Below are 18,160 nucleotides of genomic sequence, written 5' to 3'. Positions count from 1 at the left end.
AAATGTTTTGCTTGCATTTATGAAAGTGGTTTAACAGCATTTTGGACTGAAACAAAGAATTTTTAAAGTATTGTCTCTTTAAAGCTTTCCATCCTAGGGTCATGGATAGGAAAGCACTAGAAGTAATTTAACCTCTCTATATATGCCCCCAGAGAATGTATTGTACCCTTACGGACTGGAGGTTGGTGATGTGAGGGTACCAATATCAACAGCAGATGGAAACTCTCCATACATTACTCCTCCAGATGGGTTTTCATTCATGGGCAAGCTCTATGAAAAATTATTTGTAAGTATGCAGATTTTATTTCAACAAATTGATCAAATAAGATTGATACTATATTAAATATTTATTTAGTTTTCAGACAATGGCCTAGTTCAGTTCCAGACAATAGATACAAACGAGAAGTTCCTTCTTCCTCTTCCATTCCCAAAAGGATTTAATGGGAATGAAAGTATGGCCATGCTAGCTGTGTTCTGGGATGATGCCGACCTGACATTAGGAGATGGGAAACTGTTCTACAAGGTTAGCAACAAAAGTTTTGAAGACCTTTATGAATTTTGCTTTTCATAATCATGTTTGTCTTTGATATACATTGTCTGAAAAAAAAAAGAGGTTGCACACACCATGATTAAATTGACCTCCTTTATGTGTGGAAATGATTCCTCATGCTCCCAGAACCACGCTTTCACAATTAAAGTTCTGGAATATGCCTATTCTATCAGGAAAGCAAAACTTTATTGATGTGATATCTTGGTCTTTTAGTACATTCACCTACTGTAACATTTATTGCCACATAATGTTGCTGGGCCTAGACCTGACCAATTGAAGCATCACCTGGTCATAACACTGCCTCCAGAGGCTGATACAGTGGCCACTATGCATGATGGATGCATCACCACATTCATTCTTTTCTTTCTTTGCACCCATTGTTTTGGCATAAGGTCTATCTGGACTTATAAAACCACATATTCTTTTTCCATTATTCCAAAGTCCAATCCTTAATTCTTACTAACACATGACTTTCTTATGGCTGCACTTCCATATAAACCAGTCCACCCTCAACTGATCAATACTGTGTGTTCATAGGAATATCATCAGATGAACATGTCAGATGTTTATTCTCAGATAGTCTACAACCGCACGTGTAAAGATGTGTCTCAGTTTGAGGCAAATAGGGGGAAACCTGCATTCACTCCCACATGGATTCTGAAAATCACATGGGACCATGTTCTACCCATCTCCTACCAGAAAATCAACTTATCTGAGGTAAGCTGGCAGGAGACTGCCCTTAGAATCTATAGGACATTATAACTGTGTTTTACAAAAAGGTACATTTTCAGACATTTTATGTGTTAAAGTGCCCCTATTATGCGTTTTCAAATATGATCTTTCATGCAGTGTGTCATGTAGCTAGCGGAATGTGAACATAAACTATCTGCATAGTTGTGACGCCGACAGTGCACTATAAATGAAGTTATTGTCTATTAAAAAAAAAGCCGGCTCACATTTGGCTAAACGAGTCGTTAGCAATTCGAATCTTTTTCTGTTACGGATACACGTCACTATGTACGCCCATGTTCTACATCGCAAACAACTTGCCCGCCCACAAACAGTACAAAGACGATGCTAAAACATCTTACAATTAACGTTACCACACTCTTGTTAACATATGACACTTACCACTGAGAAATGTCCTGCTCCAGTCGTGCTTGCGAAACAGTTTCTTGTCGATGTGCCACTTCAACCGTTTCATCGTCAGACTTCGGCTCGAATTGATAGGGTAAAATCGAGGCCATCTTTTCTATGTATTGATAGGTCTCTGGAGCTGTCATTCAGTTATGGTAATGGGCGTTTTGTTTCCCGACACACGCTGTAGCGGTAGACCAATCATGAAGGGCTGCGCCATCTGACCAATCAGAGCAACGAGGGTTTACGGAATGGAGGGGTTTAGACAGACTGAATCTTCGAACTGCTTCACACGAGTCGTTTACGAATCATTTAGAAATAGGGTAAAAATAAATCTATTTTTGGAGAAAACTAAAGTGTTTTTGACCTTGCATACATGTAAACCTGTTTTAAGAGACTCATAAAGCAATATTAGTAACCTTGGCATAATAGGGGCACTTTAAAAACTGCTTAATATGTAGTAGAACATTTTACTCACTAACAAATGTTTTAGTGTAGCTACATGCAGACTGAGAAACTTACATTAATTTCCATTCTACTCCATAGACAAACACATTCCAAGCTATCCTAACCACAGATGGTATTCGGTCATTTGCTTTACTCCGCTACGGCAACATGAACTGGGGTCCAGGTCAGAGGATTTATCACAACGCTCTGATAGGCTACACTGATGGCATCAGCAACTTCCGCAATGAAACTCCCAAACCACCCAGCAATCTGTTCGGCCCCGGTGGTCGATATAGACCCCAGAGCATTGTAGGCAACACAGGCCAGTTGGGACAGCTTCTGTATGACCTGACTGGAGTCACAGTGGGCAACTCAGATCCTAAGAGACAGTGCCAATTATGGGCTCTGAAGGAGCCAGATCCCAAAGAGTGGATATTAGGGCTGACGCCATGCCCTTGTACTCGCACCCAGGCACTGGACAACCTGGCATTTGGTCCTGAGACGATCCCAGAGGTGAATAGCACATATGTGCAAAAGCTGCGGGGTTTCCGTTGGGGTGGAACTGCAGGTCAAGTGTTTCAGTCAATTCTCTTCAACAAGCAAAATGCAGGAAAAAGATGTGTGTATGACTCCCAAGGTCCTCTGCTGGGTGGATACAGTGAACGCTATTTTACCAGTGACAAGATTCAAGAGCACATGGGTAAAACTTTTCTTCTATATATAAGATTATATTATATAATATGATATATATATATATATATATATATATATATATATATATATATATATATATATATATATATATATTTATATATATCCACAATTTTTTTTTTTGAAAATCAAATAACAAATAAGCCATTGATTATTTCAGTGGCCAACATATTATTTTTGTAAGTATATAGAAAGTCTTTATCTGTTAATGGTTCTAATATTGTCACATTTTGTTTTCAGATAAGGACCTCATGCCTTTCCAGTGGTGCTGCGTTCAGTCTCCTCTTTGCCATCTTTACCTGGCTAAGAGACCACTAGACCAGTGTCAGGGCAGTGGCTGGACACGTTTAGACCCAAGCATTCCAGAAAGCACTGGAGCACCTGGCCTTGGTGAGACGTATTGATACACTACAACAAACATTTAATATTAAACATTCCTCATGTCTTCACCATTATATAACACAGAAGGTTTTTTTAAATCTAAAGTACAGTCATATTTGGCAACATTTACAGACTTGACTGAAATTTGTAGTTTTTACAAAAATAAAGCCAAGTGTGTGGAAATCTGTTATCTTTCTAAAGGAAAGCTAGCTTTTAGACCGTAGGTTACTAGATAAAGTCTGTGTTGTTTTCTACTTTATGTTTCAATAATTCTAAAATATAATGAAAAGGTTTAGACCATCTTATAATAAATATTATTATTTTATTTATTTTTTATCCGTCTTTTATTTCTTCTGGAATATTAAGCATGTTTAAGCTTTTATTATTATTATTATTATTATTATTATTATTATTATTATTATTGTGATAATAACTATATCATGTACATGGACAATTGATATGTGACACACTTTGCTTCTGTGCAGGTTTGGCATACGGAAGCCTCCACTTGGTTACGTTCGATGGAACTAATTACACTTTCAAAGCCATAGGAGTGTTTGTAATTGTGCGTCTGTCCTCCAGTAAAGGCTCCAATGTCTTCACTCTGCAGGGGGAGACAGGGGTGCTAGTGACTAATGGGCAGCCCAGTCGAGTGCCAGCATTTGTGCGCTTAGCTGCATACCACCAAGCCTTCGGCAAGGTATAAATCACATTTTTTTTTGCGTGATGTAATCAGCTTAGTGTATGATTCAGAATTAAGCTTTTTCTTTTGCCTGCAAATAAAAAACATGTATTTAAACAGTGCTTCAATAATTTTATTATTTGTGTAACGTGTAGCTGTATGCTGCTATGCAAGGCTTTTGACTTTGTTTTGTTGCAGGTGGAATGGCGAAGCTCTGTGTCAGAAGAGAAGCTCATTGTTCTAATCAATGATGTGGAGGTTCCAGTGTTTGCAGGTTTGTACAATATTACATACAAGCCTTTAGGCACAGTTCTCCTATTTAGAAGTTGTGTCATACCCAGGAGAGCAAGTAATAACCCGGACCCGTATTCACAAAGATTCTTAAGCCTAAAAGTTGATCCTAGTGCCGAGAAAATTCTTAGAGTTATGAACTTTTCTCAGAACTTCCCCTTAAATTTGGGACTAAATCTTAGTAAAGATAAAAATGATTCACGAAACATCTTAGACCTAAAAACTGCTCCTATGGTAAAAATTGTTAAGAGTAGAAAAGAGGACTTTTAAGAAGCTTAAGAGTTTCTATAAAAAAGGACAAAATGACGGAAAGAAGAAATATTCACCAAAAACTGAATGTAAAGCTAAAAGTAAACACTGCCCAATTTGGTTTTCTTGTTCTTTTACCTTCTTCCATCTCTCTTGGATTGTTGGCTACATACCTTCCTTCCAAAAGTGCAACTTAAATAGACTGTCCTGCAATCATGTAAATAGGTAAAAGGTGAAGAATTGGAAATGGATTAAAAGTAATAAAATCATTATGGTAAATAAATGTATGAACTTTAATATATTAACTACTGTATGTAAATTGGTTGGTTTGAAAGTCGACACATTTCCAACATTTGGCTGTTTAATTAACTTTAAGATATTTAGCCTATAACAGAAACATTGCATAACGTAGTCTGTAGTCATGCTTATGCAATTCCTTTATATACAAACATTATGAATTTATTGTCTATTCTATTATCATATATTCTATTTCCACAAAGAGTCCATTTTAAGACCTTTACGAATTTTTTGTTATCAACCAATTACAGTTCTTGAATTGCTGCGTCATCCCAAGCAATGTTTAATCAGTTTTGAGGTAGATCCAGTGGCCATCCTGGAATCACTGGGGTTTGATCAAGGAATACACCTTGAATGGGCTGGCAGTTCATTATGGACCACACACACATTTACACTTAGGGGACAATTTAGCTATGTGAGTGGATACATTAAAACAATTAAAGAACCAGACACAGAGACATGGAGAACATGGGAAACATGTGAAACTTCACTCAGACAGTAAGCTTAGAAACAAACAGGGGACCATGAAGCCCTCAGGTGCAAACGATATCTGAAAAAACATGCTTGACATTTATTGAAATGCTTTCATGTCATAAACATTGTTTCTGCTGTGCAGTTATCAAATATCTCTTACATTTGAAAAATGCTCATTTAACCCTAGCTCCTCCTGCTTTTCTGACAGGTGTGGTACATTTTGTACAACCAGGCTTTGCATTGCGCTGTCCATCCGTGCAGCGCTGTGCGGTTGTCTATGAAGGAGGATTGAACGTGGCTGTGTGGATGGGGGATGCCAGGAGACTTTCTGCTCTGGTGGAGGTCCCACAGGCATTTTACAATCGCACTGTAGGCCTCCTTGGCCTCTGGAGCTCCAACACTTCCGATGACTTCCTCCTCTCCAATGGACAATTGCTATCTCTGTCTGACAACAACCCTCCATCTGAGAACAGGCTTTTGCTCTTTGGACAGTCATGTGTGTGGACCTTATTATTGAGTAGCAAATAGAAACAGTTTTTAAGGATGTGCATATATTGCATTGAATTAACTAAAAGATACCACTCATACGTATATCCCAACTGTACACATATTTTACATTAGGAGGATCGTCAAAGTATATGAGTTTTTTTTTGCTCTAGTTCTATAAATATTTATATATATATATATATATATATATATATATATATATATATATATATATATATATATAGATAGATAGATAGATAGATAGATAGATAGATAGATATATACTGTTAATAATTGAGATGAACATGTGTGATATATAAAATTTAATTTCTAGCTTTGTTAGAAAGCAGAAACTGATCATCAAAGTTAAACAGTGGCTTAAAAGTTAAGTGGCTTAACCCTGAAATGGGTTATCTGCATTTATCTGTTACATGAATTCATCCCTTTTCAGAGAGCAGATTTATAGTACTTTACTAGTGTTGTGATTACCCATTTTATCTACGTCTCTCTGTCCCTCAGGGACTGTCCCTATTCCTGAGAGCCTTCTGTTCACCACTCCTCCCTTGACACCCTTTCAACCTGTGAGCACAGAGCAACTGTTGGCATCAGTTAGTCCGGACAAAATAGCCAGTCTTCAGCAGATGTGCCAGGGCAGCATGCAATGTGTGCATGACATCCTAGCCACAAACAACACGGATCTGGGCCTACAGAGCCTGCAGGATCAAAAGCAAATCTACAAGCTCGCTGTTATTTTTGGTGAGACCTATTGCTCCAAACAAACGTTGCTATGTGTTGGTATTATAAATCGTTTTTAGGAGTAACAAAAAGTTTTGTCACAATATCCTGATTTGATTATTTTCACAATTACTGTGGCTTGCATAAATATTCACCCACTTTACCTTTTATTCATTCAACTGCGGCAGCAGGGCGGCTTAGTGGTTAGCACTAACGGCCTGCACCTACAGGGTCCAGGTTCGATTCCTGTCTTTGTGTGCATGGAGTTTGCATGTTATCCCCATGCCTGGTATATTTCCTCCCAGAGTCCAGGCCAATTGTCATTCTCAAGTTGTCCGTAGTGTGAGTGTGTGTATTGTGTGTGCCCTGTGATGGATTGGCTCCCTGTCTAGGGTGTACCTAAGTTACCTGGGATAGGCTTCCTCCACGACCCTATATACAGGATGAAACAGTATGGATGATGAGTGAGAACGACATTCAAATGTGCTACACAAACATATTTATGGAAAATTCCCCTAAATGTTCCATAATATTTTCCAAATTTTATCCAGGCTTTTGTTTCCATATTTTGTTTCTTTAGGATTTTGTCTCTAACAATTATTGACTTATGAAAAGGTGTATTTATGTTGCTTTATTATTCATGGGTCAACCTGCTTTAACAAATTACTGCATGTGATGTGTTGCACCAGAACTAATTAAGGGGTTTTACTCCCACTGGGGTGAATACTTACACAATCACTTTTTTTTTTGCAGTTTTATTTGTAATCAATTTTCCACATTTAAATATTCCCAAAGGCGAGTTGACTTTGTGGTTAGCACTGTAGCCTGCTACCGCCAGGGTTGAGGTATGAATCTCAGTTTACATGTTACCCCCCTGTTTGGTGGGTTTCCTCAGGATACTCCTGTTTTCTCCCACAGTCTAAAGACATGCACAGTAGGATCATTAGTGTGTGTGTGTGTGTGTGTGTGCGTGTGTGTGTGTGTGTGTATGTGTATGCGTGTACGCTAGTGTCGTGGGATTTGTTGGCATCCCTAAGCTCCCTGAGATAGCATCCAGGCCCTAATCAGGATAAGCAGTATGCAGATGGATGGTTAGCAGTGCTCCCCATTTTCTGCATTTTAGACTTATGGTATATAACACCGGTTGCACTACAAAATGTAGAAAAAGCTTAAAGCGGTGAAAACTTAAACAAGCCACTGTTGTCTTCACTTATTTCTACTGGACATGTAAAACTAGATACTTATGATTGTTAAGATAATTGTCAAAATAGGCAAGATGATATTAAATCCTGACTCACTATGATTATTTGAAACAGGTATTATCCCTCCCATTGTGAGTGAGCCCACAGTGATCCGCTGTAAGGTGAACACTACAGTAAGTGTGCAGTTTGTAGCACAGGATGCTAACAGAGACTCCATCAGCTTTTCCTTACTTTATCCACGACCGCCTTTGGCCACCATAGGAAGAGGTAAAATTCTCCTTAAGCCACAAATACAGTATGTACTGTCATTAAGATGAATGAGCTGCTCACTATAATATGGATTGAACTGAGAGGTGAAACAGATTATTTCTATATCTGTGTAATACCTCGGAACCCTAGAAAGGGAGTTGATTATTTTTAAATATTTACTTCTTCTTTGTCTTTCGGCTCAGTCGCCACAGCGAATCATCTGCCTCTTTCTAACCCTATTCTCCTAACCTTCACCTAACTTCACTCTCACTGCATCCATTTATCTCCTCTTTGGTCTTCCTCTAGACCTCCTGCCTGGCAGTTCCAACCTCAGCATCCTTCTACCGATATAGTCACAATCTCCTCTGAACATGTCCAAACCACCTCAATCTGGCCTCTCTCAACCCATGTTAGACCAAAACATCTAACGTGGGTTGTCCCTCTGATGGATTCATTGTTGCTCCTATCCATCCTCGTCACCCCCAAAGAGAACCTCAACATCTTCATCTCTGCTACCTCCAACTCTGCCTCCTGTCGTTTCTTTAGTGCCACTGTCTCTAAGCCGTAAAGCATCGCTGATCTCACCACTGTGTTGTACTTTGTCTCTTTCCTTTCATTCTCGCTGATACTCCTTTATCACTTAACACGCCTGACACTTTTCTCCACCTGGTCCAACCTGCTTGTAACACCTCTTCACATTCTTTCCACATTCTCCGTTGCTCTGAACAGTTTTTAAATATTTACTGATACATCTTATTTATTGTGAAAAGAAGGACTTATATGGACACAGGACTTTTTTTTCCGAGCGGTAGTTGTATGTTTGACTTTTTTCTAAGACTGTACAATTCATTTTTTATGAAGATATTAATGTGATATGATTATCAGTATAAAAAGTGTATGTAATCCTCTGGCAGATAATGGTGTTTTGGTGTGGACTCCATTAAATATTCAGCCTGTGCTGCTCACTGTGCAGGTGAGTGACCATATGTCCAGCTCTCTGCTTATTCCCATTCTGCAGCTCTGCAGCTGTCTGAACGGAGGAACCTGCCAGTACCAAAGTGTGGGAGAGAACCACTTGCAGGGAAAATTCCAGGTAACTACATTCATGTCTCAGTTCAATATTTAGAAAGTCATTATAGCATGAATTTAATTTGATCATCCTACAGCATGAAATACATTATGCTATTCTTATTATATGATTAAATGAAGGCATTGGTTCACAAATTCTGTTTATTATATCTTATAGTTTTTGTCTGGCACAAAAATGCTGTCATTTATTTTATTTATTTTGCTTTTATTTCCAGGTAGTAGGGTGTTTGTGCCCACCAGGTTTTAGTGGAAGATACTGTGGAAATAGAACTGATGTGTGTAAAGGCAAGCCTTGCTTCCCTGGAGTGGACTGCTTTGGTCAGAGAGAGGAGGACAGTTTTAGTTGTGGAGAATGTCCTCTTCCTACTGTCTTTAATGACAAACAAGGTTACAAATGCTTTGAGAATGGTAGGCATCATTCACTTTAGGATTAAAAAGTGTGGCAAGATGTACACCGATCAGCCATAACATTAACACATTAACACTGATTATTAATAATATATACCAATAAAACTTGTGACAGGATCATGGGTACCCAAAGCTCAGCCATGCATGCAGGGACCAAAGGCCAGCCCATCTGGTCTAAGCCACAAATCTGGAAAAAAAAGTGGTCAATGCTGGCCATGATGGAAAGGTACCAGAACACCCCATGCACAGGGCCTGGCAGGCAAATAGTTAAAGGCAACTGACTCCAAAACTCTCCAGATCAGAACCCAATTGAGCATCCATGGGATGCATTTGACAAACAAGTCCTAGCTATGGAGGCCTCACCCTGCAAAATCACAGCACTCAAATGTTTTGTTGTCAATGTCCTGGTGCCAGACATCACAGGACACTTCCAGAGGCCCTGCTGAGCCATACCCAGAGGAGGACAGAGCCCTGGAGGTGGCATAAGCCCAAAACCTTGGTCGTTATAATAGTTTTAATGTTATGGCTAATGTTTTGGCTGATCTGTGTGTATTTCAATAGAATACATTTTGCAAAGGCTTTGCTGAAGGTACAGTAAATTGCTTTTCTCCTAAAGTTCTTTGATCAAAACATAATACATTTTTAATAAGTCATTTTAATGGTGCTGAACTAGTTTTAACCTATCACAAAAGGGCCCATGCATTAAATATAATTTTAATATTATGCACCTCCATCATTATGGCCATAAATGGCTTATTATCACACTTTGCTTCAGTGGAATTTGTAAAAAGTTTTTAACAAGCTCAATTTATTGACAGCTTGATGAAAACACTTCACTTTATTGTCAACTTATGCTTCTTACTGTTACCCACAGATTTCTGCCTTCCTCCTTCTCGCTTTCCCTGTCATGAAATGGCAGACTGCTTCAGCACTGGGTATAACTACACATGTCGCTGTAAGCCTGGCTTTTCTGGTGATGGACATGAGTGCACAGGTATACAGAGACATGACCTCTTACAATGTGCTATACATGTACAACACATGTCTGTTGTTACATGATACTTGTCACCCACAGATATAGATGAGTGTCAGAACCCAGAGACCTGCCCAAATGCAAAGTTTGAGTGTGTGAACACACCTGGCTCTGTGTATTGTTCCTGCCGATATCAGAACTCCCTGGAGCCCAGTGGCTGTGGTGACTTAGTTTTATTTTTTGGTTCTGTTTCATTACAATAATAATATATAAAATGTAATTAGTTGTCAACCATATAATTGATCTCTAATTATGGTGTTTTGTGTTTTAGGTGATTCACTAAATCCTACAGGTAAAGTAGATTTGTTTAAAACTTCTTTAAACTAGTACCCTTTTTATGTTATTTTGTTTTTTTAATTAAAAAAAAACTCTTCTTTGAATGCAGCATGAGCCTGCTGCTGCATTGTCGAATACAAATTTGTCACCTTGTAACCATAAAATCTTTTAAAAAAGCAAAATTGATATATAGCTTTAAGTGGTGATCTGCACGGTCCAACCACTCATTACATTTAGTGCCAACTGTGGCCAGCTCCGGCAAAGATTTATAGAACCATAAGGGAAACACACATAAACAAACTTCAGGTTTTGTGTTGGAAGCGCAATGCTAGTTTTAAAATACTTTTTGAAAGCACAATATAGCTGGCTTTATGTAGCCATGATGTAATTCTAGGTTTATTAAAAATTCAGTTACAGAAAATCTAATCAGTGCAGCACACCAATTACATTTCATTAAAATTTTTGGTTTCTCAGGAACAATTATTAATTAAAATAAGATTTTCCCTGAAAGTACTAGTTACAGTAGTTTTTAACCCTAGTTCAATATTTAACCCTAGTGCACATTTAATAATGATAGTTTTATGATATCCTGTCAGATCCAGTCAATTTGTATTATCCTGATTGGTCATCGCCATCCATGCTTTTTCATTAGGGCTTCAGAGAAATTTAATTTCAGTATGGTTTTTCAACTCTAGTCCAGTTTGGTGATTCTTCTGCTCGACCACAGCTAATTTAACTAACCTGTTAATTAGTAGGTTCAGCGGGTGCATTTCGGTGTTGGTGAATTACAAACCCTGCTGAGCACAGAACTCAGTCTTTGCAGATTCCATCAGAACGTTGTAACCAATTAGCTCTATCTCCTTAGACGTCATTAGAATGTATATCCATATTATTCAAAAATGGCTATATGTTTTGATAATTCATGAGATTTACCCTCTCTTAAATAGCTTGGCTTCAGTATTCCAAAAATCGATTAACAATCCTAGCTCTCGTTGCCAAAAAGTAGGTTTTGTATATAATGTAACTTACCAAAAAATTGAATGAATGGCTAAATAGTCCAAAAAGAAATGTTCTAAGATTTCAGCAATATGATAAAGTCCACACTTTATCCTTCAAGAGATATGCTTATTTTTATGTGCAGTAGCCAGTTTAAGTCCATTTTACTGCATCAGGTACCCGTGGGTCAATACAGTACCTGAACCATACATTATTAAGGTCCATCAACAAAAATTCAATACCACTAACTAAAAGTACTTCGATGCAACACCAAATTTTAGCTCAGTTGGATTTACAGTTCCTGCAGCTACCTCACCTTAGCGCAACCCTCTTTACTGCATCCACACACCACCCCACCACACCCCACCCAGACTTTTAACATGTGGATTTATCCAAACCCTAAAGAGTTATGCTTGGTCTTTTTACTGCCTTTTGCCTGGTGTTCAATAGGCTGCATAACAGATGTGCCATATTCTTTACATTTTATAATAAGGGTGTTATTTTTGCTTTGTAAATTGTGTTGGCAACTGCTTTATTGGCCAGTGCAAGATATATAATGTATAGTATATGTAACGACGCAGGTCTCACGAAGGGGCAGAGCCACGCAAAAATACTCTGCACTGTTCAGAAGGTGCAAATCTGCGGGCTGCTACCCCGCGGAGTTATGAACAGCAAACCCTTTAAAACCACGGGTGCCAGGCAACGCCGCTGCAAGGCAATCAGCCCGGATACCCTGCACCTGGCCCCGTGCTTTCTATTTAAGGGTCCTGATACCTCCACACCTCGTACAATCATTAGGTAGCACCGGTAAGGTATTAGGGCCAAGACAAAAAAAAACAAAAAAACACCTAGGTACATTGAGCCACTGATCAGAGTCGACTCCAGAATCGACTCGCGGCACCAGGAAGTGGCGCGCGCCTCGAGCAGTTTTTCGAGCAGCTCGAGGTGCGCGCTACTTCCGGGTGCTGCGAGTCGATTCCGGTCTAGACTCTGATCAGTGTCTCAATCACCCCCTCTGGTGGCTGAAACTCAACTACCTCCTCCACAGATGTATGCGGGCGAGCCATAGAGGTGCAATGCCTTTATACTGCTAGCACCTTCTCTCTGAGCATGCGACCCTAAGTGTCTTCATTGAGGCGCAGCAAGCCACAGACGGGCTCACTCCAGGAGAGCGGGGTCAATTTCGACCCAAAGGTCAAGACCCCATCTGCATGCGGCGAGCAGTGGAGTATCGCCCCTCCTTTCTATTCTTCAAGAGGGGTGATCGGTAGCTGACTATACAGTCGAGTTTTGCAAGCGGGCCACCAGTTCAGGGTGGAATGAGGTAGCCCTTAGAGCTCCCCGAGCAATGAACGGATGAGCTAGCCACATAAGATCCTCCATAGGATTTGGAGGAGTTATATAGGCTAGCCATCCAGGTGGATAACCGCCTTCATAAGTGTCAGGCCGGATGCTCCAGCAGCTTCAGGCGGGTAACACCTCCTTCAGGGGAGGGAGGAAAGAAGAGAATAAGTTGTGTGTCATCTGCAAAACAATGGTATGAAAAACTGTGTGAGGATATGACCTAACCAAGTGACCGGGTTAAGAGGGAAAAGAAGAGAAGACCAAGTACTGACCCCTGTGGGACAACAGTAGAGAGTCTGCATGGGGCAGATGTGGATCCCCTCCATGTCACCTCATACGATCTTCTAGGTAGGAAGTAAACCATTGCTATGCTGTGCCACAAACTCTACAGCTTGCAGACAAGAGAATCCAGTGGTTCACTGTGTCAAATGCAGCCGAAAGGTCCAGGAGGACGAGAACAGATGACAGCCCAGCCGATCTAGCAGCATGGAGCCTCTCACTGACTGACAGAAGGGCACTCTCTGTGAAATGAGCCATTTTATTTATTTAGGTTATTACAGAGTTAAAATAAATCTACTATTGTTCTAGAATGTAGAAAATAAATCCAAATTTGTGTCCAAACTTATGATTAGTGTGCCCAAACTTTTAACTGGACATCTGGGTAACTGGAAGCATTTAAAACCCCTTCAGTTCAACTTGCCAATCAGTTACATTTATACTTATATATAACCCGAATTTATTGTTGAGTTGTCTGTATTCACATCCACCATTGTGCTGTCAGTAAAAAAATACTAATCCAGCCTGACTTTGTAGATGAATTTCACAGACCCAGGTCTTATAGAATACCTAAACAGTAGCTGTACTGTGGTATTTTTAAAGAATATTAAGTGTACCTTTTTTTTCAGGGTGGAATATTTTTAATGTTTCCATTACCTGGGGCAATCAAAAGACTGGACAACAGCAGCTGAAACAGGTGAGCAGACCTGAGGGGTGCAGTACAGCTTAAATTGTGATTTGAGTCTCTGTTCCTCAGAGAGTCAGAATGTACTCTCTATCCATTGTGTCAAGTTTCATGTTTTTATAGCCTAATTAAACCGAATGTAACTTGGATTGATTTCAGAAAAACATCTCATTTGGAGTGCATCTGGAATGCATTATAAAACTAATGACTGCAATAATTCATTCTTTTACAGCTGGAGGAAATCCTTTCTATGGGTTTCCAGAATAAATTCTACAGTGCCAGAATATCAGTGCCTAGCTCAGGATCAGAGGAGTGGAAAGAGCATAGAATCAACGTGTCCAGTGATACTCCTCACTGGTACATCATGGACTACTTGAACCGAGTCGGTCACTACTACGGCATTACATCAGCTTATGTAGGAGGTAAAAGAGGGTAACCAATGTGTACAATGGCTTATATACTAGTTTTATAATTCTAGAACTCATAAAATTAAATATGCTGCATAATTTATTGAGCACTATAAACATGGTCTTGTAAGACATGTGCTATAAAAACACATCTGTGCACTCCCATTATTCCTAGATTTTAGTACACTGCTGTTTATCTAACATTATTTTGCTGTTCTCTCAGACTTGGATGAATGCCACGCCAATGAGACCTTGTGTACACACCCAGCTGTGTGTCACAACACTTATGGAGGCTACAGATGTGTGTGTAATGGCACAGACATAAAGGAGGTGCAGTCTTGCATTTTAGGTAAGATCATCAAGGAAAGTCAGGTTTCCAACCATAGAGTATGCTATTAGCTATTATTTTACAAAAGAGCTTACTTTTGGATATATTAAATCTTACAAATACAAAATTGTTTTTCGTTTAATTGTCGTTTGTGCTTTAATACCGACCTAAGTATTGTTGCTTTAGATAAAAGAAAAAAAATTATGTAATTTCTGAAGCATACGAGTAACAGTAAACCTGTTTGTTTGTCTTAGACAGGAATGATCTTAATAGCTCAGTTGTGATTGGTGCTATACCACAGGAAGATAATAAGCCCCTGATTCTCGGCTTGATTCTGGGCATCGGTATCCCCCTCCTCCTACTGCTCCTGCTGGCTGCTCTGGCCTGCTTCTGCTGCTGGCACCAGAAAACCGTCACTGGAGAGTGAGTGTGACATACACAAAGCACACTGCACTTAACGATCAGCTAATCGCATACACAAATATACAGAGAATAGAATTATATTTACCTTACTAGATGCTACTAACAAAATGCAAAACATTAACAAGTGTGCCCGCCTTTATCCATGAATCAAACCAGGAACTAATAATTTTTACACAAGTGATCTAACAATCTAACAATCCTGGGCAACAATAAACTGCCAATCACATTCTTTTTTATTTTAATCTTAGGATATGGGTGCATTTAAACAAAAAGTGCTTTAAAACGTTAATGTAAATATCAGGAAATAAAGTCTGAAATTCTAACACTATGCTACATACTGTACAGGTACATACTTACCTGAAATGTCCAGTAGATGGTGATATTACTCTGTTACCTTCCCAGCATGATGTCTGGAATAATAAGAGATAAACAGAAGAGCCATGTCTACTGTCATAAGCAGGAGATTTTGTATTTTGTTTTTATTTAAGAACATGCACACTGGCATAATACCTCCAGGGTCAAGGGTTCGAGTCCCGCTTCGGGTTTGTTTGTCATTTTCCTCCCACAGTCCAAAGACATGCTGATTAGATTAAGTGGCGTTCACAAATTTCTGTAGTGTGTGAGTATGCCTTGCTATGAGCTGCACAAATCAACACAAAGCATTATGTCAGCTACCTGGCTCAGAAGACCTAAGAGCTGCATGGATTAACCTACAGTAAACCTACTGTTGTGCTCCAATCACTTTGTGTCTGACAGTTTCACCACCCTGGGGAGGGGGGGTTTCAACGCTGGCCTAGCCACCACATTTTCCAAAAAATAGATCAGTGCCAACTCAACTGTCTATGGCTAAACTGCAAAATGAGAACCTTTCAAGACTTTGAAATAATTAACACTATACTGTATGTGTTACTTTGGCCACATAAATACTGTAGCAGAGTTAAATATTAGCAGTACTTGTAATGATATCCGCATGATTTGCTACAACATCCACTCAAAGTAGAATTTTTTGTAAGTTAGTTTGGAAAGGTTAGAAAGTAGAACCTCTGTGTGATGCCGCTGTGTTAGCATCGTCAAAACTGTTTCTGTTGCTTTGTCAAAGTTTATTGATCACTTGTAAGGTTTTACGTCATGGTTAAGGATGTGCTAGTAGCATTAATGTTACCTCTATAAAACAAAAAATTATAAATAAATAAATAAATAAATGAACAAGAATAAAACATTTAAACTAAAATAAAACTAATGAATAACCATGACTTACACATGAATTTGGTTTAAATATGTATTTGACCACAGCTATTTTTCTACTCATGCTAAAACAGTATTGTCAAATAGTTAAAACCAAATAATCGTAATTTTTGAAAAAAATTTTATAACAGCGCCCCAGAACCAAGTTTGCAACATACATTATATAACTATGTCTACCACACAACCTGCCATAGACTATTCAAACAATTATCATCACATATTAGCTATCGTGCCTACCTAGGCCACACTATGCATCACTAGCTAGCTAGGAAGGGACAGCGGCTTTCTCACAAGATCTCAGTGGATAAAGTAATTTACTATAAATTTAGGTACATTTTCTGTGATGTGATGAGTGTATATAAAATTATTTACCAGACTGGTTACAGATCAGACCCGCGCTGTTAAACTAGGAGACCAAAAAGACTATGACATGAAATTATTGTACATATGGATTTTTACAATTATTGATTGTACGATAATTATTGTACACCTGGCAACATCGTTTCCATAGAAACACGGCGGGTGGGGGAGGGGTTATTGGGTGGGTTGTTCTCACTTTGGCAATGCTTTCGGAAAAGGGGGCGGGGTGAGAAATGGCTTGTTTGCCAAAGCTAGACATCTCTTTGAGACTACACATAATTATATTAATTTGTGGAAAAGGCGTATAAGATGTCTCCTTTAAGCTTTTCCATTTCAGTGTGGCAGATTGTCCTTATGTCACAAATGAAAAACAATACCATACGTGTATTGTATTTCAGGTGCATTGTGGTTGTTTTCCTCCTGACCATGGAAATTTTTTGGAAACTGTAATAACTAACAAGACGTGTCTGTACGACATAGTGATGTCACCTATTGTCTTGTATTTTCCACTGCACAGTTAACCTATTGTGTGTGTTTTAACTCTATGTGCTCTGATAATTGCTTGCTATGGGGGAAGGGTCTATCTCACAGGGGACTATACTGCTGTGATGTTCAAGGGACAGTTAACAACATCACTTGTACAGTAGCTGTGTGTGTATTTATAAGGTGGATTATTGGTCTGCAGGGATTTAAATGCTCTCTTTTTTTCTTTCTGTTTTTCCCTTTTAAGGATTCCACACTTACTGCCAGAATATGTACAAGAGCATTTCAGTCCTCATTTTAACTACAGCAATCCTGCCCTGCACTACAAGAGTCACTGCAGCCCACGTATCCTTGACAACATCACACCCAGCAACAAATGTCACATTCCAGTTTGTCCCACTTCTGCCACCTGCACTCATGTCTGCAGCTGTACGAATGCAGAGGAAGAAAAGATAATCATATAAAATGAGATATCTAGGAAATATTCATGACTGCTATCCTTTTTTTTTTTTATTGTGCACTTTGATAAAATGGAAAATATTTTAATTAAACATGGAAAGTTGTACAGATGTACATACATACATACATGCACACACATGCGCATGCTACGTTTGTTCACTGACTGACTGACTGACTGTACATAAAATGCATTTAAATACACAAATTATTTAAGTCTATCAGTTTTAGCAGTAGTCCAAAGTTTTACCCTAATTATATTTACTTTGCAATTTTCAGAAACACTCATTTCAACATGTTTATTTGTATTGATTATGAAAACTGGAAAACCTGTTGATTTGTACTGGAAGTAAAATGGAAGTTGCTGAAATGATAATGATTAATGTTTTATAAATGAATACATATTTTTGTAACACACAAGGTCTTCAAGTGAAGTATTTTAAATATAAATCTCTATAAT

The 18,160-nt window shown here is 38.8% G+C and overlaps 1 protein-coding gene across 1 annotated transcript; it reads left to right on the top strand.

The window, feature by feature from the left end:
* The first annotated feature begins 2,302 nt into the window (after window positions 1-2,302).
* Window positions 2,303-17,737, top strand: si:ch73-105b23.6 (uncharacterized). Its single transcript, XM_053502048.1, has 16 exons — window positions 2,303-2,834; window positions 3,086-3,235; window positions 3,712-3,926; window positions 4,107-4,182; window positions 6,225-6,461; window positions 7,757-7,909; window positions 8,806-8,984; window positions 9,196-9,388; window positions 10,263-10,382; window positions 10,464-10,583; window positions 10,693-10,713; window positions 13,943-14,010; window positions 14,231-14,420; window positions 14,629-14,754; window positions 14,988-15,156; window positions 17,492-17,737. Exons 1-16 carry the CDS (start codon window positions 2,303-2,305, stop codon window positions 17,706-17,708), a joined length of 2,766 nt encoding a protein of 921 aa, XP_053358023.1. The 3' UTR covers window positions 17,709-17,737.
* Window positions 17,738-18,160: the final 423 nt, after the last annotated feature.

This window comes from Clarias gariepinus, chromosome 8 (genome assembly GCF_024256425.1).
Source record: "Clarias gariepinus isolate MV-2021 ecotype Netherlands chromosome 8, CGAR_prim_01v2, whole genome shotgun sequence".
Taxonomy (NCBI): domain Eukaryota; kingdom Metazoa; phylum Chordata; class Actinopteri; order Siluriformes; family Clariidae; genus Clarias; species Clarias gariepinus.
Note: the sequence above shows the minus strand (reverse complement) of the source record. Positions and strands in the feature narration are given on the sequence as shown.

Coding starts and splice junctions, on each gene's coding strand:
- si:ch73-105b23.6 (XM_053502048.1), top strand. CDS start 2,303: ATGAACTGGGGTCCAGGTCAGAGGATTTATCACAACGCTCTGATAGGC. Junction 3,236..3,711: donor CACTGGAGCACCTGGCCTTG/GTGAGACGTATT, acceptor GCTTCTGTGCAG/GTTTGGCATACGGAAGCCTC. Junction 14,011..14,230: donor GACAACAGCAGCTGAAACAG/GTGAGCAGACCT, acceptor ATTCTTTTACAG/CTGGAGGAAATCCTTTCTAT.